The sequence below is a fragment of the Chelonoidis abingdonii genome, chromosome 13 (genome assembly GCF_003597395.2).
Source record: "Chelonoidis abingdonii isolate Lonesome George chromosome 13, CheloAbing_2.0, whole genome shotgun sequence".
Classification (NCBI taxonomy): Eukaryota; Metazoa; Chordata; order Testudines; family Testudinidae; genus Chelonoidis; species Chelonoidis abingdonii.
This window is the reverse complement of record NC_133781.1, coordinates 30,422,710-30,447,496: the sequence shown is the minus strand read 5'-3', so window position 1 is coordinate 30,447,496 and position 24,787 is coordinate 30,422,710. Positions and strand designations below refer to the sequence as shown.

The following is a 24,787-nucleotide window of genomic DNA, read 5'->3' as shown; positions in this document are numbered from 1 at the left end:
GCTGTGAAAACTGCTGGGTTTTTCTGGATTAAAATAAAAAGCTGGCATTGCTGAATTTGACCAAGTGGTGCTGATTCGTCTGTACTGCTCAGTGAGTTGGGGCTTCATGTCCTCAAAAGAAAAAAAGCAAGCCCTTTTGGGGCCCTCTTAAAACTATTTCCCCTTTTCCTTTACGGTGGATTTGAAAGCATGATTTTTGGGCTGCGTTGGCAAAACGGCTAAGCCCCTTTACTGGCCCAAGATGCCCGACCTGCCATAGGCTCAAGTGGACTCTTGCCATAAATGCTCACTGGAAAACTTGGGATAAATGTTTAAATCGATCGAGCCCTGGGAGAAGAACATACAGCACCCTGTGGAGAATCACGTGTGGAGGAATGGGAATATATTGCTCCTAAGATAGCAGAGGTCTGGTGTGAGGATGTGGCTTGGCAATAGGAAGTGGCATAGCTTTTAACTAATATGTGGAGTGGAACCGTGTAACACGGCCCTACAGCAGTTTCATGCAGGCTGCATGCCAGGTGTAGTCATCCTGGGTCTGGCCTTATCCCTGCCCATAATGCTTGTTTCTCGTGTTGGCTTAGCGCAAGGGCTTGCCATGCTCAGGACTGGAGTGCCACCATAGTCTGTTTTGTTTTTTTCTTTTCCCTCTTCAGCTGATCTCAGCTGACTTCCTGTATCTAAAGAGGAGCTGGTTTGAGGAGGAAACCTCTTGTCTGGGGTACAGAGGATGGAAAAACTTGCCAGCATTGGGAGTGAAGAATCCGAGCTTTTTTGGCAGCTCTGAATTCTCTGCTGAACAGCTGCTGATGTCACACAGACATCCAGTCTTGTTCCACAAATATCTGATCTCTGACAACTCTGCTTATTTAAACTAGAGACCCATTTGCTGCTTGGCAACGGAATTGGCATTTGGCTCAGATGCTGCCAACTTCTGAGTTTTTGGGGTGTTTTATACCCTGGCTTAGCACAGTCTGTGTGGTGGTTGTCTTCTAAAACCAACCAACTTGGGGCTTTAAGGAGATGCACTTCTAGAGACTAAGTTGGAGCTATGCTTCACTGAGCCAGTGTCTGAAAGGATGTGTGTTGCAGATGAGTTTGTTTTGTAGTGAGAGAAGTTGCTGTTGGCAAAAATATCCTGGCAGTTACAGGAAAGTCATTCTATTCCATAAAAAAAAGAAGAAAAACCTTGAAGGCTCCTAGATTTATCATATCCCCTTAAATGCAAATGACTGTTAAACAGCCAGAATTCAGAACCTATGCAGTGTTCTGTTGTCGTCATATTTAGAACTGCAGGAAGTGAATTGCTCTTCTGTGCCGTTTCTTTGTTTGCTGACAAACTGCTGTAATTCACTGTCCTGAAATAAAACTGAAGCTTAAAATTGGTGCCCCGGGAGGATAGGACTAGTGGCTGCTCTGTGAATAGGCTCAACACGTTTGTTTGACTTCTTCCCGTTCCACTCCCTCCACCCCACCCCAACTATCTCGGCCTTCCAAGACCCTCCAGCACATCCTTTCCTGGTCTAACTAGGATGTGTCCAGGACTCAACAAATAAGACTGTTGAAGGTGTTTGGTTTCTGGCCTACCATGTGGCAGAGCAAGGCCATGATGAATCAAAGTTTTGAAAGAGCCATGGCTTAAGAGTCACCCACTGTGTCAGACTGGCCAATGGAATTGAGGCCGAACAACTATCAATCATTTCACCTGTGATTCTTCTGGCGGATGCCTGCTTTTATTCTCCCTTTCACAAAGGGAAAGACCAGTGGCTAATCCAGATCAGGCATTCAGACTTTGTTTTGCTGTGTATCTTGTATGTGGGAAGCTGTAACTTGACACAGACAGGCTTGCTAGTAGGACTCCACTAAAGTGGAAGTGTCAGTGTTCACTTCCAAATAAGCCCAAAGCAAAGCTAGTAAAGCCCCTTTTCTCTGAACAGGACCAAGCTAATCCTTGCCTGAGCTATCGCCGGCCTGTCTGAATGTTCCAGCTAAAGTGTGAGCTCTCCTTTCATGCTTGCTTCCTTCACTAGAATGTTCAGTGAGGGACTCTGAAGATTAATGTAGCTAAGTGGCAGAAGCATCATAGGATTTTCAATGGAAAAAGCTCTGCTTGCACATCATGGTTTTGTCGCCTACAAGCAATTCAGTGTGGCTAGTTGTTGACTTGTATATTCATCTGCTGTCCTGGTTATCGCTATTGAATACATTGCATTAGCTGATTGCTCAATATCTGTCTGTCTGTTTTGAGGCACAGTCGCTTTGGGTAACAAATCTTAAATCTGAGTCTAGTGCAGTTGAGGCTGAAAAATACTATCTGTTTCTGTATGCTAGATAGTTCTGGGATCATGTTTTATTGACTTGCTGAATATCAGTGCTCCCCAAACTGTGGGAGTACCGCCTAGGAGGATACAGACATGTTCAGGGGGGCATGGCGGTGCAGGGGTCATGCCGCATGGAGGGTGGGAGGGAAGTGCCATTCAGCCCTGCTCTGGCCTCTGCTCGCAGCATCCCAGCCTCAAGCTGCAGATGGATTCCATTATGGGTGGGGGGGGGGACAAAAAAATTTGAGGACCACCACCCTAAGTTGATCTCCCTCCCCTCCAACGTTAGTTCAGCCAGGTAGGCTTTTGTGTGATTTGCAACATCAGAAACGCAGGAATCAAAATTGATTTTGAAAGCTCCTTTTTTAGTTGTGCTAAATATTGTGACCTCTTCCCTATAAAGCAACCAACAATCATACCATTCTAATGGGTTTGAAATTGAAGCTTAGACTTAAACAATACAGGTATCAAAACCTTTGAGGGTCTCAGCAGATGGGCTGATAACTGGGGGAGAGGAGAATGTGTGTGGGGGGGTGTCTTTTTGAACAAAGAACTTGATAACTGTTTAAATCTCTACCCTGAAGCTGGGGGTAGGTAGTGTCTGCTGAGAAACTGACTGTAGCCCAGTCCTCAGGATAGTGGGGATACCAGGGATAAGTCTGCCTACTTAAGTCTTGCAGGAAAGGCTGTGTAAATTTTACACACGAGATTTTCTTTCATTATTTTAACCCTCTTCTCTGACTGCTGTGTTCCTATGGATAAATACTTGTTTTGAACAAGTTATTCAATGTCGCTGCGTTTACAGCTCCTAGAAGAAACCCAGATGGACCTGCTGAGGAAACAAGGGTGGTATAACCTGGAGACTCAGTCTAAAAAATGGGGTGAATGGCAGGTTTGCACTCTGAGATAAGTGCAGGTGCTGGGCCTGCCTCTTGGAAGGGTGCCCACAGAGAGACTGGCTAAGGGGTCAAAGGTACAGCTCATCCTGGAACTGTGACACTTTGCCTTTCTTAGCAACTTTACCCATTCTCTTTATATTGCATTGGCAAGAACAGTATAGGAGTACAACGGACTTCCTCCAGCGAGGGGACTTGCTAATGTTGCAAGGTTTTCATATGTACTTAGGTTGTTCCGGTCACTCTGTGTAGGGGGACGGGAGGGGAGGGACACAGGCTAGCAGCAGCCTTATGTAAAGGATAGGTTAGGTTCCTCTGATACTTGACTAGAGAAGAACTCCTGGCCAGGTATCTAGTGCATTCAGGTACATACGCATATGCTTCTCCTTTCTGAACACTTGAAATGCCATTGGGTCAAATAGCTTGTAGCTTTCATAAAGGTTTTGTAATTGAAGCCTCACTTTGATATTCCCATAAGGAGAAATAATTTTAGTTATAGATCAGGCAATCCTAACTGATAAGGACTTTGCTGTAATGAGGCCACCAGCTTTTATATAAAGACCAATAAAAAGAATTATGTCAAAGCTCAGAGGAGACGCTGAATAATTGACATTAAGTTTAAAACATGAAAAATGAATCAGGCTAGATTTTCTGAAGTGCTGAGTACAGTCACCAGCAGGAGAGTAGAAAAGTAGCCCAATTAAAATCTCTCTAGTGCAGGTTCCAAGCATTTTGCTCATGGGTTGTTGCTCTGGCCTTTTCTCATTGACCAGACTCATTTCTCCTCTTCTGGGCCTGTTTAAATTAGGGCTGGGAGAGGAGGTTTAAATTTAATAAATATCAGTCTTTAGCCCCACCTAAAGCTCTCTCCCCATCTCTTGTACTGAAGTTTTTCTGAGTTCTTGCAGCTGCCTCTGCAGTTCCTAGTTGTAGGCAGTTCCTAGTTATAGCCAGCTCCTGAAGCAGCCGAACACACCATTGGGTAGAAGCACTGAGCGGAAGCAAAGGGTCCTGGAAACCTCAGGAGAGCCTGGTCTAAAGCTTCCAGCCCAGTTCTCGATGTTCTGAGCCTCGAGAAGCCCCTGACTCTCAGGCTGTTTCTGGTAGTGAGCCTGTGACTCAGTGCTAGAGGAACCATGACCAATCAAGGTATTTGCTGCGCTTGTTTCAAGGTCTCTAATTGGTGAGTAGCTCCTAAAATGTGGGATAGTAAGGGGAGGAACTGGCTGCTCCAGCCATAGACCACTAGTCTTTCACCACTAAGGTCAGGCCTTAACAAGCGCAGGTCTTTGAGCTCTGCAGTGTAGTTTAGCAAAGCTGTAAGCCGCTGTTATAAACTTTTCTAGCACTAAAGTTTTTTTTTTTAACTCTTTCCCCCTCTGAGCTGAGATGCCCCAAATTAGTCTCCTGGACACTGCCGTTACAGTTCATTTCTGCTCAGGTTGGGATAACTTTGAAATGTGTCCTTCAGTAGAAAAATGGCTCCGCATGCTGCTAGCTCATAGACTGAACCTAGATGTTCTCTACTGAGAAGTTGCTGATGTCAAAACGCCCACATAGTCAGCCAAAGAGAGCAACTGGTTTCTGTGCTCTGCATTTTATTTAATGTCGTGTGCATGAGACTTTACAGAGAAGTAAGAAAACGAGGTTTCTACCCTGAAGAACAGTCCTGTGAGAGGAAATGTAATGAGAGAAGACCCTAGATCATGGAGGAATGAAACAGGAGACCTGACTTTTAGCAATCATCAATTTATTAGCTTTGTGTGTTAGAATTGCCTGTGCACACTTCACATTGGATACGCTTCAACTAGTGCAATAACCAGCCACGTATCTCTGCTCACTCTGCAGAGTGTTTCATGCAGAGAGAATGTCAGTCGTGGCTTGCCTTGGGGTGGGTCTGTCTGGCCTTTATAGCAGATGAACAGTTTGTTTAAAAGGAGATTTGTGGACTGAAATGGGGACGTGAGGGGGGCTGGGAACCTGACTCTGAGCACATTGAGAGAGAACAGAACAAGGGGAAGGGCCTCCTCAGGGGGTTGGTGAGGCTTCTGTGGCAATGCGCTGGCCAGGTGTGAAGGAAGAGGTGGGCAGACCACAGACTAGTAAGATTGTGCTGTGGTGATGGCGAAGCAAGCTTGACAAACCAAAAATGTCACCAGTACCTCTTGTTGTCTCACTGAGCGTGACCCAAGGAGGCAGTACGTCAGTGTGCGTTACCTCCTGAGTAAAAGTAAATGAGCTGTTCCTTGGAGAGGGAAGATGGGTGAGGATTGGGGCACTGGCCTAGGGCTTTGGAGACTGTAAGTCGGTTTCCTGCTCTGCCTGAGATCGCCTATTCTGTGAGCCCTTGGACAAAGTCCCTTAGCCTCTGCCTCTCTTCCCATCTGGACAATGGGAAAACAGCCCTGCCCTGCATCACAGGATAAATACATGAAGATTGTGAAGGGCTTTGAGATCTACTGATGCAAAGCCCCTTCCTCTCAATCTTGTTTTGTTCCTGTTACCTAGCCTCCCAAGATGCAGTGGGTGCTTCATAGTCCCTGCCAGAAACCGCTTACAACCTAAATGCCAGTTGGGGGTCACCTGGTAGAGGGGGGAATTATCAGAGAACATGGCTAGCTCAGTGCAGGGATTCACTCTGGCATCACTTCTAGAGGACAAGTGTGGAAGAAAGGAGTTTGAGGCATTTCATTGAAGCAATGACACAATGAATCAGAATGGGGGGGGGGGGGGTTTGCACCCAGTGCAGAGGGGGTGGCAGGAAGAAGCAGACGTCTTTGCAGGTTAACTTGCGTTAGCATAGTAGTTTTGAATGCTGTTTGAATTAAGGCATTTAGGAATAATCCCCAAATGCTGGAATATTTGCAGTCTGTCTGTCTCAAATGCACAAATGTGGGGAAAAACTGTCTCAGTTAAGTTGAATATTGCAGAATTTAGTGAGTAAAATGACTATTCTTAGCAATGGAGATGGAAGAGACCCACCTGAAAAGGGGATCAATGCTGTGTATCTCACAACTACTTATCCCAGTCTCCTCCCCAAGAGTTGGGGGCTGAATACTAAGGGAAGTACTGTGCCAAGAGCATTGAGTGGATTTCCCCTTATGGATGTAAATATGCTAATGTGGTAGGACAGTGTTTATTAAATGAGGTGTTTGCGTATTCATAGGTCCATGTTCAGAACCTCATGGCCTTCTAGAGTAGGGGTTCTGAAACTGGGGCTCAGGACCACTTGGGGTTGTGAGGTTTTCATGGGGGGGTGGTCGCAAGCTGTCCGCTTTCCTCAATCCCATTTTGCCTCCAGCATTTATAATGGTGTTAAATATACAAAAGTTTTTTTAATTTATAAAGGTGGGGGAGGATTGCACTCAGAGGCTTGCTAGGTGAAAGGGGTCACCAGTACAAGTTTGAGAACCACTGGTCTAGAGGGATTGTTTCTTTGCAAAAGAAAATGGAACCCACTCCACACTTCATGGAAACCCACTTGGAGGCATTCTCCAATCCAATGTTTACTAGAGCATCTTTGGCTCATTTCACAGCCTGAGGTCTGCTAGCTGCTTGTGCCTCTTGGAGAGAGGCATGTTAGTATCTCCAGATCATTCTTAAAAACAAAACATACAAGCCCCCTAAAATGTCATGTTAAAATAATGATGGACTCACCAGCATGCTAGTAGATTTGCAGGAAGTCTGCATGTATAATTGAGTGCCAAAACCTTTCTCTGAAGTCTTGACTTCAGTGGAACTACACATGCGTTTTAGTGGCTTGCAGCCAGCGTGCGGAGAGACTTTCAGGACTGAGCCTCAAATGCAGATGTGTGTGTGACTGACTAGCTGAGTGTTCTCTAGTCTCATTGAAAAGGTAGCAACTCTAGTAAGTAGCCTGTTGCCCCTTGCCACTCAGCTGATGCGTTGATTACTCTGGAGGGTGGGGATAGGATACAGAGGGACCTAGACAAATTAGAGGATTGGGCCAAAAGGTCCTTTTTGAACCCTATCAGGTTTAAGTGCAGAGTCCTGCACTTGGGACGGAAGAATCCCATGCACTGCTACAGACTAGGGACCGAGCGGCTAGGCAGCAGTTCTGCAGAGAAAGACCTAGAGGTTACTGTGGACAAGAAGCTGGATTTGAGTCAAGTGTGCCCCTCTTGCCAAGAAGGCTAACAGGGAGGTGGTGGAATCTCCTTCCTTAGAGGTTTTTAAGGTCAGGCTTGACAAAGCCCTGGCTGGAATGATTTAGTTGGGGATTGGCCCTGCTTTGAGCAGGGGGTTGGAGTAGATGACCCCTGAGGTTCCTTCCAACCCTGATATTCTATAATTTAATTGTGATTCTGAATTGGAAGAACACCCCCCTAAATAATCTTCCAGAATACTTTTCTGCAGGTCCTGGATTCTGCTTCATCTTCCATTCAAGCAGAGACCTAACCTAATTCTCCTTTGTGTGAGAGATCCCAGCTCAGGGGAGTACAGCTGCAGGTGGCTAAGTATTATTCCTGTTACATCCCTGAGAGATCATTTGCGTCCAATATAACCTAGGAAAAGCAAAACCTTTCCTTCTCCTTTCTCTGTAGCTTACACAAGCCTGAGTTCAGAATAATTGTTACTGAAGATGACAGAAGAGGCATGCAGTATAGTTCACTCTCATTCATAAATGGTATGAGGCTTGGAGTAGCAAACTTGTTTTAAGTAATGATAGCAAGACATAAATCTGTCATCCTGCCAAGTGTTGAAATGGAGTGGTTTTTAACAATAGCATCTCGTGTTTCCTTTCACCCTCATTGCAGAGTGGAGTGTAAATCTGTTCATGGCCGTAACATGGGGGAGGGGAGCTCACAACAGGGCCCTGTCTTGACTTAATTGCCACTTAACATCCCATATGTCACAGTCTTGTGCCAAACTTTCCATCTGCATTGGTGGTGGCAGCTACTGGTAAAGCCTGGCTGGGTGGCTCTGGAAACACATGTAATGTTTGCTCACACCTTGTTCAGAAAGGGAAGGGCTGAGCTCCATGGGGCACTGAATGAATCTGCTAGTTTAGGATCAACTCCTGGAAACTAGAGCTGAAGCCATGTCTTTCCTGGGGCTGCTGCAGGGTCGTGATCCCTAAACATTCTGTCTCATTTTAAATGTACTCAGCACTATGGATTTCATCACTTCCCTTGAGAGGCTGCTCTGCAACCTAATAGGTCTCTCTCACAGGAAGCGTTCCCTGATAATCAGCCTTGCTTTTCTGTTTCTTAATTTTTATCTCATTACTTCTAATTATTCCCCCTTGTGCCACCCTAAATAAATCCTCTGCTTTTGGAGCTCACACTTTTCAAAATCTTGTAGGCTGTTTCCATATTCTCACATCATGGCAGTCCCTTAGCTCTCTGAAGCCTTCCAATTCCTTCATCTATCTCTCTGATCTCCCCTGGCTGGTCTTTAGATTCTGTTTCCAGAAAACTAGTGTTCTGGGTGTGTTCCCACCAGAGCTATAGATTAACTGACTGACTTACCTCCCTACTCGTGACAGTATGCATTTGTGTATGCAGCCCAGCATTGCTTTAGCCATGTCTGCTGCCGCAGCCCGTTGAACCGTCTGTCTAGCAGTCTCCTGCAGTGTTACTGGCTTCCCTCTGCTGAGGAGTGTTGGTGGTTTTCCCCAAGATGTATTAGGGCTTGTCTGCACTGGCAATTTACAGTGCTGCAACTGTCTCACTTGGGTGTGAAAACACGTCCTGAGCACAGCATGTTTCAGTGCTGTAAAGTGCTAGTGTAAACAGTGCATCGGTGCTGGGAGCATGCCTCATTAAAGCACTGCTGGTGTAGACTAGCCCTTAGCTTGTGATTTTTTTCTTTTTTTTTTTTCTTTTCCCCAAGCCAAATTGTATTGTTTGCCAGGTCCCTGTTAGTCCTCATAGGCATTTGCAACTCCTCCCAACTTCCATCCCTGGGAGACTTCATTAACATGGTTCACTCTCTCCTTTCAGTCATTTATCAGAGGGATGTGGACCCTGATGCAGATTCCTGCAGTACAACGCAGTACGTTGCTGATTAGCGTTGCCCTTGGTTTTCACTCTTAGCTAGTTTTTCACGGAATTGTTTCTATCCAACACAATTTGAATTTATTCAGTAACAATACATGATTGAATGCTTTAGTGAAATCCAAATATGACATCTGCTATTTTGCCTGCACTGACTCTCTAAATTGATCACTCTCTGCTCGGAATTAGTGTTTGTCTCAAGGATTTTTTTTTTTTGATCCTTAACATTCCGGTATTTTTTTATATACCTCTAGCCTTAGTTTAACTTGTGCCAGCATCTGGGATGAATTTATTGGTCTAAAATCTGAAAGTGCTTTGCAATTTCCAGTTGTCTTGTGTTAGTGGTGATGGTTGCTTCCATCCTGCATGGCTGTTTTTTTTCCTTCTTCCTCTGTTGCATAATCTCCCCCCAGGATATATTTGTCCTTATTCCTCCTAGTTATGAGCTGCTTACAGGGAGGGGAAAACCTGGTCTGTCAACGCAAAGCACTATACAAGTTAGTTGTTTGTTATAATAAATATTCAGTAAGCTCTGCTGAGGGTACATCTCTTGATTTGCTAAACAGACCTTGCTTGTGTTACTGAGCTGTGTTTCTAGCAGAATCTCTTACAGGTGTTGTCTTGTAACAGATTCCAGCAGCCCAAGAGTTAAAGCTGTAGGCTGGAAGAATGGCTGCTGTTCTGGGAATGATTCACTGGGCAGTGCCTCCTTTTTAGGCAGCCTCCTGTGCTCTGCATAGATGATGGCTTTCACCTTGCTGGCTTGGCTGTGAGTGCCTCCGTCCCCCACCTGGAGAACAATGGAGGCAGTTTGCTGAGCTTTAAGTGGAGAGAGCTCCTAGGCTAATTGGGATTAGTCACCAATTTCCAAGGTTAATTCTGTGTCTTGTGAGACTGTCCAGTTTTTTGATGTGCGAGGCTTTACTCTTCCTCACTTCCCTTCCTTACCCTGGAAGTAAAGCTCGGGGTGACCAGACAGCAAGTATGAAAAATCGGGATGGGGGTTGGGGGATAATAGGTGCCTATATAAGACAAAACCCCAAATATCGTTACTGTCCTATAAAATCAGGACATCTGATCACCCTAGCAAAGCTGCAGCTTCCTTCAACACAAGTTCTGGTCTCCATGACTCCAAGCCTTAAGTGAAAGCTATTTTAAAACAGAATTCCTCTCCCATCTAATATTCTTGGTTCCTGTGGTGCAGCGATTAAGTGGTGACATTGCTAATTAGGTCATCTTTGTTCCTGGTGCATATTTTAGCTGATGCCTATACCCGAGTGAGGGGAAAGTTATTTGAAGGGGCTCTCTCAACCTAGAAACCCAGAAACACTTTCCTGAGTTGTCAGTCAGTAGTTTGTGGGTTTTTTAAGAGGTGGCAGGACATTATTCTATTACAGAGGGTTTCTGTGCCCCTTCTCTCCCTAAATTTCTCCCCTGATGCCCAGGCAGCCCCTCCAGGGTTTGTGAAGCACGGCAATCATTCACAATTGAGATTGTGTCTTGGAGGTTGCCCTCTGGGCCCATTCACGGGGAGAACAAATAGCAGTGGGTGTTTGATCTTCTGGCATGCTCCATGAAACGCCACCTGCACTAAGCCAATACAATGGTAAGATGCTTCCTTTTTTCCCCTCCCGTCACCGTCCCTTTACCCACTCATGATCCTGACAGCCTTTTCTGATCAGTTGGAGCCTACTTGCTGTGTTCCGCAAGCACATTGAGTGCACTTGTTTCATAGTGTGCATAGAGCACTGTTATGTCAGTTTCAGAACGCACAGGCTGGTGTGGAGAAGTGGGCAAGACTGGGAATTGTTTTTGAAGTTTGTTTAAAAAAAAATGCAGTTTCTGGGTGCATAACAGGGTTTTTTCTTCCTTTTCACTGCTGTCTGCTTTGTACCTGTGGGGGAGATCCAGGAGCAAACTAGCCAGAAGACTTTCCTGGTGCAAAAAGCATGGATTTCCCAAGGGTTTGGTCTTGAGGAGGAGGCATGATCAGAACACAGGACTGAGAGCTAGGATTTCCTACTGCTAATCCCAGCTCTGACGTGGGCTTGCTCTGTGGATTTGGGCAAGTCACTTAATCTTGCTGCCTGTTTTTATTTCCCTTGTGTTTTTGTTCTGAGAACTGATACCAAAGTGCTCTGAAGAGGCAACTGCTGTGAGTTGCTCTGTATTCAGTGAGAGAGCAGAAAATGGGGAGTGGGGGGAGGGTTGGAAAAATTCCCTATTTGGTTCTCTTCCAGGGAATCTTAGTCCACAAACCTCATTTAATTTGGGCTAGACTGTAAAGCTGGTCATGACAAGTCTGAGATGGCCTTGCAGGGAAGGTGGAAATGGAGCTTATTTAGTGTTGAACCCTCCCTTTTGTATGGAGCATTTATTGCATAAAAATGATGAGAGGCATGAACGATTTCCGTATGAGGAGAGATTAATAAGACAGGAACTTCAGTTTGGAAAAGGGGTGACTGAGGAGGATATGACAGGTCTATAAAATCATGATGGATCTGGCTTGTTTGAATTCAGCCCGAATTGACAGATGGTCACACTGCTTGGGGTCCTGTGGAAAGAGAATTTTGCGGCCTGAGCACAGCTGGTAACTGACTTTGAGGCATCTCAGAGTCCTCCATAACAATTCTTACTAAGAGGCACCCATGTTGGGCTCGCTGGGGATGGAATCCATCCGTGGGCATGGCTTATGCAACTCTTCTTGGGTCCCAGAGGTCATCCCGCTTGTTTTGATCAGGAAGTTTGTTGCCCTTGCTGAGCTGATGGATGTTTTGGGCAGGTGGAGAACTCGGTTGCTATTGTCTTGGTGGCTTCTTCCCCCAGCACAAAACTCACCCAGTTAAAGAGGAACAGGTGATGGCAAGTCTGAGCTACATGTGGTGCTGAGCCAGGGTGGGCATGACTGATTGATGTTGCTTGCAAGCAGTTCACATGCAGAAGCTATGTACCTGAGGGTTAAGTAGCAAAAGCAAAACGGAACGATTGCAGAATAGTCTGACGATTTGCTGAAGGTTTGTGTGTGTGTTTGATGCAAATGCAAATAGAGGGGTGAGTATTAGCATCTGCCTTTCATAGGGAATCCTGCGCAAGGCCTACTGACTCAGCTGCCCCACTGCTGAACTTCTGGGGTACTGGGCAGTATAGAGTTCGGTGAACTCTTGCTACTAGTCTGACCAGTGACAGGTCGGCTAGCCAGACAGCATGTGTTAGGGGAGCTGTTCAGGACAGATTATGGAGGGTCTGCATTTGGACATTGCTGGAGAAAGAGGTGGCGAGAAATGATTCTGTGCTCATGGGTTTAATTTAGTTTTTCAATGCATTTTCTGGATATGGCCCCAGAGAAAGGGGGTGCCACATTCCTGCCTCTGGGGCTGTGGCATGGGTGAGCACACGAGGGATGGGGGGGGGGGGGGGCGCAGGTGAGGCATAAGGTGAAGGGAACAGTTCTTGTCTTGCTCACCAGCCTCTCCTCTGGTCTCTGTTCTGTAGCATCTTGTGTTGATTATTCTGGGTTGGAGGGGGAGTGAGAACAATACTGCCCATGGTTTGCCTGGAAGGAGAATGCTGTCGGATGCTGCTGCAAATGGAAGTGTCATGATTCCTATCAGCAGAAAACCAGCAGGGTTTAAGCAGCAGAGGCAGTGTATGCAGTCTGAGCATTAGCTCTACCCAGGTGTGGGTGTTTGAGAGGGCAGCTGCAAGGCAGTTTGGCTCTGCCCTCCACTCAGCCACCCACACGACTTTCGAAGCCCACATTCTGAGTCAGTAGCTTTATGTGGGGGAGTTCGGATGAGTAAAGGATGGTTGGGAGGGATGCGTGCATGCACACACGTGGATGTGCACACAAACACCCCACGTGTGTGCATATAAGTTCTGTGCTTGCAGGCAAATTTTAAATCAAATAAAACTGTAAGTTGTGTGGAGTATTTCAATAATGTTCTTTCTAGTGGGAGGAGTGAAGAGACATACAGGCTGATGCTGCATTTATTTCTTGGAGCATATATCCAATGCACAGGATTCGTACCCAAAAGAACTTCTGTCTTGTTATGGGTTTGCAGGTGACATTTTTCAAACATCCATTGAGGCGCAGGTAATCACGCAGTGCTGTGTGTGCAGAGATTAACCACATGCCCCTTCTAATAACCTGTTCACTTGTCGTCTTTCCCTAGTACATTGATGCTATCAGCAACAAACAAGGTGAGCTAGAAAACCATGTCTCTGATGGCTATAAGACAGCGCTCACAGAGGAGAGAAGACGGTTCTGCTTCCTGGTAGAGAAGCAGTGTGCTGTGGCTAAGAACACCATCTCCTACCATGCCAAGGTGAGCAACCACCATGTTAATCAGCCTATGAAGCAGTCTCCGGATAGGAGACCCTCCAAAGAGGTCCAAGTGCTCCCATCAGTATGGGCAGTGATCACACAAGGGCAGTTGGTCATTTTGGTTGGGTGCTCTGTGATGGCTGCCCTTTGACTGGTGCTGGGTTGGAACCAGGGACCTTCAAACAGACTGGGTGAATCTCTACAGCTTGTGCTAATGAGCCAGACCAGTCCCCTGTGGCTCAGGCAGACGGGACAGGAATGCACACTGATAAGGGCACTGCACACACATCTGTCTGTCTCTCCCCAGGCTGCATAAGCCGCAACCTCTGCTCTGTGAGGTAGTGGTGTATTTAGTTTTCAGCCACTCCTTCCAGGTTGTGCCCTGGGAGGCGGGTGTTTTGTCCAAAGATCTACGGGATGGCAGGGCACATGCCATTTATGTGCAGGGCCCTGTGGGTGCTGCTTTGCTGGGCCACTGAAGGAGGCTCCCACTTCTTAGCTCTCCTGGAGAGACTGGCAAAGACGAGCTCTCACCCAGCCAGAGGAAGCCAATTGAGTTGCTGTCCAGAAGGACACTGACTGGTGAGGGCACGGCAGCAGCACACCATGGCCCAGCTTTCCTTTAAAGGTGTCAGCCCCATCTCCAGTGCCTCTGCCTAGCGCAGCCTAGCTGAGGAAGAACACACCTTTCCGGTACACTCATGTAGTCTTTGAGCTGTCAGTCACTGCGGGATGGAGTACAGGCTTAAAAAGGGGGGTCAAATCCCTGTTTGATCAGCTAATAGTCACAAAACCAGACCAAAACCTGGTGCAGTGACCTTCCTCCTGAAGGGAGGTAAGAGAATTCCTGCTTCTTGTTTTGTTTGTCTTGGAGGAGCAGCGAGCGAGCTGCAGAGAACATGGTGAGCTGGCTCCCTTTGAGCTGTTGTGATTGCTACCTTACAGCTCATCATTAACACAGGAGAGGATTCAATAGGAAGGCGGCTGTTCCATTGCTGCCTACCTCTCTTAAAAACTGTTCTGCAGGGGTAGGACAGCCCAGAGCACTCACCTGTCAGCTGGGACCTTGGAGCAGAGTCCTCTTGCCCCTTCTGGTGCTGTGTTCACTAACTTGGGTTGATACTGCATGTGGTGAGCATGCTGCTCCCTTAACACAATAGCCTGCATGCGCTCACACTTCCAGTTATTCCTGTTTTTTTCCTACATCTCACTTATCTCCATCTGTCAAGAGTGAGCTTTGAATAAGGGAGTAACAGAGTACCAGTGAGTCATCGCTGTCCTTGTAGCAGAATATATGCTGAGTCAAAACCCAACGTATGGGATGGGGGGCGGGTAGTAACTCTTCTGTTCAAAGATGGAGGTTCCAGAGTTCTCGCCAACAGTCATAAGTGACCTAGAACGTTGCTGCAGCCTCACATGTTAAACGGCCCTTTTGGAACCCAGGCTTCATTGCGGTTTTGCGTTGTGGCTTATCGCAGCAAAGTACATGGACTACTTTGTCAGAGGGAATTTTGCAGGTGGCTCATCCACACTGCAGTGTGGATGAGTGTGTAAAGTGGTAGGCCAATTTCCGAGGCTGGCGAAGTTACCAAACAGTCATTTCCACCGAAGGCGGCGCTGCTTTTCCCCTGAGGTGCTATGGGCTGTGTCAGCCAGAAGTCTGCACGTGAAGTGAATGGGCTTTGATGAATGCAGTGGAAATGAGACACAACTTCAATCAATCAGGGCTTTTCCTAGAGCCAGTGGAGATGGTTTAAGGCAGTGGTCCCCAACCTTTTTGTCTGGCAGGCACCAGACGAAGGACCGTGGCGGTGGTGGAGCATCCGCTGAATTTCTGCAGCATTTCGGCAGCAACTCCTCTCAATGACACTGCTTGCCGCTGACAAGTGACAGTCATTGAGAGGAGTTGCTGCCGAAATGCCGCAGAAATTTGGCAGATGCTCCACCACTGGCCAGGACGTAGGCACGTTTAGATGCCCCTGTGGGCACCACGTGGGGGACCCCGGTTTAGGGACTGACTTAAATTTGCCCAAAGATGATAGTAAAGCTAGAGGCAAACAGGTACAGGTTCATCCTGCAATAATGCTGCTTTATCAGTTAATGGAGAATGAATTAATTTGCCTTCTGGGAGTGGCAGCTTGTCTGCTTTGGCTTCAAAATCTGCTAAGCTCATTTGTAGTGGTGGTATATTGTTCTCTGGTGTGTGTCCATATTCTAGAAGCCACTTGGTGGGTGTGCAGTTGAGCTGCATGGAAGGTGGCACCTGCTCCTTCTGCGTTTGGATGTGGGAGCAATTCCTATAGCACTGTTGGGTTTTTACCCTGTGAGAAACTAAACTACCAATTCCCCTGGTTGGACAGATGCTACAGGTGTTTAATTTGGGCTAGAAAACCCAGAAACAGAGCTCAGCCCTAGACCTTTGGGCTGGAGTGTTGCCGTGGCCTCTGGACACCGGGTGTGTGTGTGGGGGGACCCCTATACCATCTCGCCCCAATCTCTGATAGCAGCCAGCTGAGGCAGGCTGAAGTCTGAGCTTCAGCTTGAAAATCCTCCAGACTGGAAACTGCAGAGGTTGGGCAGCCCTGTCAGACTAAATGAGTCCTCTGCCTGTGCTGCCATCCGGTTCCCAGAGAATTCATTGCATTTTTCCCGTGCTGCGTGCAACAGATGGCAAATCCTAACGCTGCGTCTGCATCTGCATCTGTTTTAATATGCCACGGCTGTGGTCAGTGCTGTTCTGTCGGATGCTTCTGACTATCCCTAGGATTCCACGTCTGCAGTTATTAGCTTTTTATTGGTGAGGTGTGCAAGTCTTCTGGCATGAACATGATGTGTTGCAGGGACTCTCCCCTCTGCCTGCAGTCTGTCTCAGAATAACAATCCTTCATTAGCCAGCCACGGGAATACAGCTGTTTAGCAATTTCCAGATTTAGTGGAGGGTACTTCTGAGGATTGAATAGTACAATACTGCCTCCAGCCACCCTGTTCCACAACATGCCCCAAACCTGTCTGCTCTGGCTGGCCAGGGGGATGGCACAGCCTTGTCAGCATCACAAAGCAGCAGGCTTGTACAGCCAAATATCTCAACAGCAACTTTGGACTTCCTGCTTGGTCACCCAGCGCGAGAAGTGGTGTCCCCCTTGCTTTGTGCTCCAAAAGAATAGCAATGGATGCCAAGCGATGAATGCTGCGCTAACATAATTTGTGCTACCCAATCACATGCCACACGTGTTCTCCCCCAGCAAGGCTGGTTAGGAGCTGTCACTGGATAGTGAATGGGTGTGGCTTCCAGTGCACACTTCTCGACTGAACCTTTGATTGGAATATATTTCTTGGTGTACAGGAGAGTTCAGATAAACTGAATAGCCCAGCTCTCCCTCCCTTTTTATTCTGGCTCGTCATTCTTCAAGTTGCTATGCACACAGAATGTTTCAAAATAAGCTAGGGAAATGAAATACCCTTCAATTTTTCATGAGACCATACTGGCTCATCTGCCATTCTATACCCAATATTTATTGTAAGATGTCGTGGTTTGTCCTGTTTGTTACACACCTGGGTAGATAAATCTCACTTATAACTAATTAGATGAGTAGAGAGGAAATCTGGGCCAGCGGCACGTGTGTTCCAAGCTGGCTCCGGAGGCATGATAGCCATGGTCTGCTTTCTGTGCCTCCTGGAATCCAGTCTGAGGAACGGATATTTAGGGTGCCTGGTTTTAGATGGGAGTTTTTTGCGTGATCATTCTTTGCCCCTCATCCTGAGAGGTGAGTGGATTTGTCTGTGGATCTCTTGTGTTCTCACTGTTCCCCCTCTGATTCTAGGGGAAAGAGATCTTGACACAGAAGCTCCCGATCTGGCAGCAATCTTGCTCAGACCCCAACAAGATCCCAGACCGGGCTATCCAGCTGATGCAGCAGATGGCCGCCAGCAGCAATGGCACGATCATCCCCAGCTCCCTGTCTACGTCTAAATCCAATCTAATCATCTCAGACCCTATCCCCGGGGCCAAGCCGCTCCCTGTCCCACCAGAGCTGGCGCCCTTTGTAGGGGTAAGTATGCCAGGCATCAGTGGTGCTGCTCTTGCTGAGTAACATTATGGCTGCAGTGAGCCTAGCATGGTCTCGCTATCCTCCGCCAGTCAGGCAAGTCCCCTGCCAATAAGCTTTAGACCGCATTCGGAGAATCCCCTAGTGCACACTTGTGAAGGAGGTTGGCGTGGGCCAATGTGAAATGGTCCATCCTGCTTTATCATGTCCTTGAGGTTTGTGTGACGTGGTGCCCTGTGAAGGCAGCCAGGATTTCCAAAGCCCCAGGGGGAGAAAGGGACCACAGTTTGAGCCCTTGCTTTGCAGGAAGGGTTGGGGAGGGGACCTCATAGGCTGCATGAGCCAGTGAAAACTGCTTAGCAATAAGCAGTAAATAAACGAAAGGATGTTCCTCTTGATGTAGTCAGACTGTGGGACTTGCTGCCGGAGAGGACTGAACTGAAATCCTCTAGGTGGACTTAGAAATGGGCTGTCTGTCTGCTGCCATGTCTCACTTCAGCTCTATCAAGAAGGGTATTTGTATCTCAGCCTGCTTGGCGCACACTGATCACGGCAGGAATCTGGTCCTTCACACCACTCTAGATGGCTTTACCCCTGCTCCTGAAGCATTAAGATCAGGCCATGACTGGAGGCAGGATGCCAGACACAATAGAATGGGGCCTGATCCTATATGGCAAACCGTATTCTCCTAAAGTGTGTGGGTCCTTTTACGTGTGGTGTCTGACACTTGACATCCCTGATGCTGAAATCTCTCATTGCCCTTTCTTCCTTCAGCGCATGTCGGCACAAGAGACCATTCCTGTGATGAATGGAGTGTCGGGCCCGGAGGTCGAAGACTACAGCCGCTGGTCTGAGATGAAGCCAGCCCAGCCAAAATCCCTATCTCCTCCCCAGCATCAGAAGCAACTGAGTGACTCGTACTCCAACACACTTCCTGTGCGCAAGAGCATCGCACCAAAAAGCAGTTACGCAACCAGTAAGGATTTAGTCGCCGTCAGATCACAGGGCAGCGATGTAGCTGCTTCTCCCAGGAGTTATAGGTCCGCTGCTGACCAGAGCTAGGAGTAGCAGCAGTTAAGGGTCTTTGCACCTTAATGCAGCGGGAGGAGGCAAGGTGGGCTCGGGTGACACAAAAGCCTAAGTGGGGACAATGGCGTCCTCAGTTAGTGACTGAAGTGTCACGTGGTGAGTGTCACTGCCTGGCTGACTGACGTAGTAACAATGCAGTAATTCATGGCCTCGCCCAACAACAGTGTGAGGTTGTCTCCGTTTTCATGCGTCTTTGGGCACAGAGTTAGAAAATGCAGGGGGCAGAATTGGGCTGCGGTTTCCCTTGGAAGGAAAAACTTTCAGCCCTATGACAAGGTTCCAGATAAGCAGATCTGAGGGAATCTGGGAGGAGGGATTGTAAACTCTGCAAGGCTGCAACCATCTCTTTAGGGTGTTTGTACAACATCAGCACCATGGGGCCCTCACCTTGATTGGGCCACTAGGCAGCACATCATGATGATGCTCTTTGCATGATGGGGATAGGGTCACTGGATTAGGCCAAAGATAGTGGGATCTTCCCTGCTGAGTCTTGATTCCTCTTATGCCTGCAGTCATGTGCAGGTGTGTATCTCAATGCATAGAGACACGGCCTCTCACCTGCCTTGATTCACTTATCCGCCTCCCTGTGGGCATCTTTCCAGAAGGGTCACGCATCTCTCCTCTGGGTTTTTCCCTTCGTTAATGTTAACATCTCCAAGCAAAGTGTCTGGAATAATGAATGGAACCTGGGTGTAAACCATTACAAATAGGTCCATTTGCATAATATTCCAAGTAATACCTTAGCACAGAAATGCATCTGTTGCATCAAAGGTGTGAAATGAGGAGCACTGAATGGGGGGGTAGCTGTTAAGTTAATGTTCTGACCGTTTGCCTAAAATTCCCTCCCCAGTGGAGAGCAAAGGGGAACTGCACCAGTCAGACTGGATCGACAGAGTACATTCACTTAAGGTCTCTCTTTTAGCGGTCGGTTATAGAATAGCCAAGAATTGTTGGGGGGAGGAGGTCTGAGCTGTACTGGCTAAAAGAGGGCTTGTTTTCCTATACTGCAGTGCTGACTGAGCCTTGGGTAGATTAATGACTCTAAATGCCACAGTAGAAAACTGCCTAGGATGTGGTCAGCCACATGGTCTGAGATCTTGGGGCTTTCTTTGTGTCTCACCAGCTGAAAACAAGACCTTGCCACGCTCCAGTTCCATGGCTGCCGGGCTTGAGAGGAACGGCAGGACAAGAGTACAGGCCATTTTCTCTCATGCTGCTGGTGATAACACCACCCTCCTGAGCTTCAAGGAAGGAGACCTCATCACGCTCCTGGTGCCGGAAGCCCGAGATGGATGGCACTATGGGGAGAGTGAGAAAACAAAAATGTGAGTGTCTGAACTCCCTAGAACTACAGCTGCCCTCAGCACCTAGCTCTTAACATTGGAGTGGCTGGCGCGCCAGACTTGCTTAGCTGCCAGCCAGTACTTCCTGGCATCCCATGGTGCCACTCGGTTACTATGGGAGCTTGAAAATTCTGAGCAAGATGAAATACTGGCTTTGCTGGCTGGTGTCTGGTAAAGCACCAACCTGAGGAGCGAGGCCAGGCTTTTGAGTGCTGGGCCTCTTGTCTTGACTCTTTATCCCACCTTCACTTCAGTGTAATACGTGGGAGGCTAGCGCAGGGCCCTTGCTAATGGCAGAATCGTGGAGTGCTTGTGCAGCATTATCTGTAACGCCAGCAACCTTAAATAACCTCCTTACAGCACCGCAGAGCCTCCCAATAAAACAAATGCTCCAGATGGTCTTGGCAGGGATCTGGCCTGGCAGGGACTGCTGCCGGGGCCAGCAGCCTGCTCCTAATGGCCCTAGAAGGAGAAACAGTTTTAGTCCGGCCACAAAACTTGATCTTGCATTTTTTAAAAAAAAAACAAACAAACCCAATCCTGTTGCCTGCAAAAGTCCTCGCCCATTTTTCCTGTAAGTGTGTGTGTGGGGGGGGCATCTGAGAGGGGGTGTTCTAGGCAGGGAATGGGCCTTTTTGAATAGTATCCCTGAGATCCGGAGTTTTTACCACACTTACTGGTTTGCAGTGTGTGTGTAGCGCCCCTAGAAAGCCATGACCCAAATGATGGTCCCTCCTGTCACAGTGTAGTGCGGCATGTAGCCGGAGCGTAATGTTCAGAGACTCCTTCCTCCACACATCTCTGCTCGAGAGGCTACGTTTGACTATCTCTTCTTACAGGAGAGGCTGGTTCCCTTTCTCCTACACACGGGTTCTTGATAGCAATGGAAGCGACAGGTTGCATACAAGGTAAAACCATGCCTTTAAAAAACGTGCTGTCCCAGCTGCTGCTGCAGCATGACAGTTGATGTTCCCTTGGGTCTGGGGAAAAGCTCCCAGCGCTGACCAGCGTGTGTATGGGGCCAGAGACAGTGACGGACTGTGCTTTTCTCAGTTCTGTTGAGCCAGTCTTGCCAACTTTGTTATAGAAATGTTGGGAGATTTTCAGATGTCATATCTGTAGTTGAGTAACCCAGAGAAATCTGCAGGGAAGGGAGTCTCCTCACCAGGCATGTGTTACATCAGACATGGTCAGATGTGATGCCAGAACAACTAAGAGAGAGGCTCTGGATGTCCTAGGACAGGGGTCTCAAACTCAATTTACCTTGGGGCCAGTGCCAGTCCTAAAATCCTCCCAGCAGGCCAATGTCACTCATGCTACCCAGAACCTGCCCCCCCACCCACTGCCTATGGCTCTGGGATGGAGTTTGGGTGGGGGAGGAGGTATGGGGTAGGGGATCGGGGTGCAGGCTATGGGAGGGGGTTGGGTGCAGTGCTTGCTTGGGCCTCCAAGGTGGGGTGGGCCGGGCTGGGGGGGCCTCCGCATGCTTCTGCCCCCACAGCGTCCCATTGGCCACGACGTGCTCGGGGCAGAGGCACTGCACAGAGGCACAGCCCTGCCCTGTCTCTGGGCCACAGGGAGGGGCCAGCAGTTACTGGAGTGAGCAGGCAGACACTGCTCAGCTCTGCTGCGCAGCTGGGGTCCCTAAGGGGGAAGCGCCCAGGAGCGGAAGGTGGGGCCAAGGGAGAGACCTGGCCTCAAACTGCTGGAGCCTCATGGGCCGCAGGGGGGAGGCTCATGGGCTGCAGATGGCCCGTGGGCCGGGAGTTTGAGACCCCTGTCCTAGGAGGCACCGGGAGTGGGGGGAGACTGTCTCCCCTTAGGGGCATTAGGAGACTTTCAGGTGGGCTGCATAACTGGGCGTGCCTGGTTAGAGAGATTCTCTGCACTCGGGCGCATGTGCTGATCTGCCCCTTCTCTCCCGCTAGCTCGTGGCACTGTAAGTCTGGGGCGTTTCTCTGAAGGGCTTTCCTCCTTCCATTGCACCGACAGACAGCGACATGGTCCCGGAGAGCTTGGTGGTGGCTGGAGAGAAGGGGCTTATGAGTTGGGTTCCATTCCAGTAGTGCAGGAAGCTGAGGACAGACCAGGCGAGCGGGGCCAAAACACACGGCACCTCCCTCTGCCAGCTGCCCGACAGAAAGGGATGTCTCTTTCCCGCACTGTGGAGTGGATTGGAACCTGAATGAAATAGGGAGATTTATTTTCCTTTAGGCAGCAAGATGGTGGTCAGGGCGTAGTATCAGCTATGTGGAGAGAGAGTCTTCATGAAAGTCTCTCCGAGCTGGTCTCCGTTTCGCAGTGGGGTTTAGCTTTGGATTGAGCAGTATCGGTAGTGACGGTGGCATTAGGAATGCCTTTTAGTGGATTAGTGTGTGGGAGGCTGTGATTTCCCTGCCCACTGCTGCTAAATGGGAGGGGGTCCAGGCTAGATGGAAGGGGAGCCCTGATGCAAGGAAGGCTGAGAACCACTGGATTAGTCTGATCTGCTGGAGAAGTGACTGTCTGTAGAGAGGAAACCAGCTCTCCCAGAAGAGCTTGGTATATGCTCCACAGCTTGTCTCACCAACAGAAGTGGGTCTAAGATTTCTCCCCTACCTTCTCTCTCTGCCCTGGGACCAACATGGCTCCAGCAGCCCTGCATGTTTGCAGAGGACTCAGTCACAACTGTGCATGGTAATTGCCACCGGTTAGTGAGTGTCTAGGATAAAATGGGCCATGTGACTGCACTGTGCTCCCTGCCTGATGCCCCCTGTGACACCTGGGCTGTGGCGCTGGGCAGGATCCCCAGGGGAGCCCAGCAATGGCAGGGAAAGTGTGTGGGTGGCGGCTGGTTGATTATTTTCCTGTTGTAGCTTGCAACAAGGGAAAAGCAGCAGCACAGGCAACCTGCTGGATAAGGATGACATCGCCATCCCGCCACCAGACTACGGCATGTCCTCATCACGGGTCTTCCCACCACAACCTGTCAGCACTTTCAAACAGAGACCATACAGTGTGGCAGTGCCTGCTTTCTCCCAGGTGAGGTGCTGGGAGCCCAGAGGGAATTGGTAACCTGTGGATGCAGAGAGTGAGTGCATGTTAATCACTGTCATTGCTGGCAGCTGTGGGGCAGCTTGCCTGCAGGGGGAGAGCTGCCTGGAGAGCAGGCATTCTGGATTATTAGGGGCTGGCAGGGGAGAGTTAAACCAAACAGGCCTTGAATGCTGTAAGAAATGGCTTTAACAGCAGCAGTGTGACTTGGGGGTAGGGAGTGAAGCTGTTGGGTTAGCGCCTGTTGCTGCTGTCAATCGTGTGTGTGTTTCCCTTGAGGATGCAGGAGTTGTGCATGATTTCCATTCGCAATATACACCCCTGGGTGAGATTTTCAAAAACACCAAATCCCATTTTCATAAATGACTTAGGAGCCTAAATCCTATTGACTTTTGATGAGCCTTTGGGTGCCATTGGCCAGATTTTTAAAGGTGTTTAGGTGCCTAAGTCACTTTTCAAAATGGGGCTTAGGCTCCTAACTCATTTGGGCCCTCTTAAAAAATTTTACCTCAGTTTTTTTTCTGGTCTTAACTAAATAAGGGGAGTGGTTGCATTTGGGGAAAATGCTTGGGGGAGGGTTTAAAAAAAAAAAAGACACCCCCCCCTCCCTGCCGAAGCACCAACACAACCTCTCCTACCCTCATCTTGGGCAGCTGCAGGCTGTTGAATCCCCATTTAATGTAGCGGATCAGACAATGGTTTCCAGACTCCTTCCTGTAGCCATTGGGGGTTGTGGTATTAATCCAAGACAGTGTTCCTGCGCTAGGTAACAGCGTCTGCCTCAACCTCTTGGCTTATTCTCATTGGCTGTTCAGATGTGCCATCAAAGGATGAGCGTGTGGAATGCCGGTCAGCTGGGAAGAACTTGTGGGAATGCACCAAGCCAGGAGACAACCAGTGTCTGTATCTCCCCATACTGAACAGAGTGGCCTTCCCCAGTTTCTGTAACGTGCAGCATGAGTGGGATGAGGGTGTTGCGTATTGGAGTCTGTGGCCCTGGTGCCAGTGGAGCCCTAGCTGCAGCACCACAAAGAGCAGTTTTTACAGTGGAAGTAGATGTGCTGAACTCTGGGAGGGTTTTAATGCTGTTTTCAATGTTTACTTTGATATTGGCCTATTGCAAGGAGTGAGGGTTACTCTCCAACAAGCCTGTGTTCGTTATTTATAGGACTACCTTACGCCCTATGGTTGTGCAATTAAAGAATACTCCCGTGCCCTGTGCCAACTGCCATCTGCTCACTACAAGCCTTACGCTAGGTCAACTGTAAGTCTAAACGACAGCAATGTTTCCATTGGGGGTTTACCAGCCTTGGCTGTTTTTGCCAGATGATTCTTCGTAGCTTACCCAGGGCTCCATGATCTCTCTCCTTTCGGTCCCTCTGAGGGGAACTAAAATCCTCCCTTCAAAAATTATAGTGGGAGAAGAAAGCCAAAGTGATGGAGAAGATGAGCCAATTGGCTGACTTGGAGAAGATGGGTGAGACACACAGAATGGCACAAAATGGCAGCATAAACTCCCAATCGACAACACTTGCTGCTTCCATGAGAGCCTCCCACCAGAAAGGAGTTACTCACAAGTCACACCCATAGATTTTTTTTTTTGAGATGGAGAAAGCCCCTGGGGCTCCAGCCCAGCCCCACTCAAAACCAGCAGTTATCAGAGCCCCTTGCTAATGTATGAGCTTTAAAGGACTCCTGAGATGAATAAGTTGATCCTT

General features: G+C 48.4%; 1 protein-coding gene across 3 annotated transcripts in view; it reads left to right on the top strand.

The window, feature by feature from the left end:
* The window catches only part of BAIAP2 (BAR/IMD domain containing adaptor protein 2), an 87,818-nt gene that overhangs the window by 49,805 nt on the left and 13,226 nt on the right, over window positions 1–24,787 (top strand). For all 3 annotated transcript variants that reach the window (XR_012656942.1, XM_032797301.2, XM_032797303.2), the window contains exons 7-12: window positions 13,407–13,559; window positions 17,380–17,607; window positions 18,379–18,580; window positions 19,817–20,018; window positions 20,876–20,944; window positions 22,892–23,057. Coding sequence is in view for 2 of the 3 variants with exons in the window: in XM_032797301.2 (XP_032653192.1) it covers window positions 13,407–13,559; window positions 17,380–17,607; window positions 18,379–18,580; window positions 19,817–20,018; window positions 20,876–20,944; window positions 22,892–23,057 (1,020 nt within the window). In the remaining variant the exon portion in view is untranslated. The remainder of the gene's footprint in view (window positions 1–13,406; window positions 13,560–17,379; window positions 17,608–18,378; window positions 18,581–19,816; window positions 20,019–20,875; window positions 20,945–22,891; window positions 23,058–24,787) is intronic.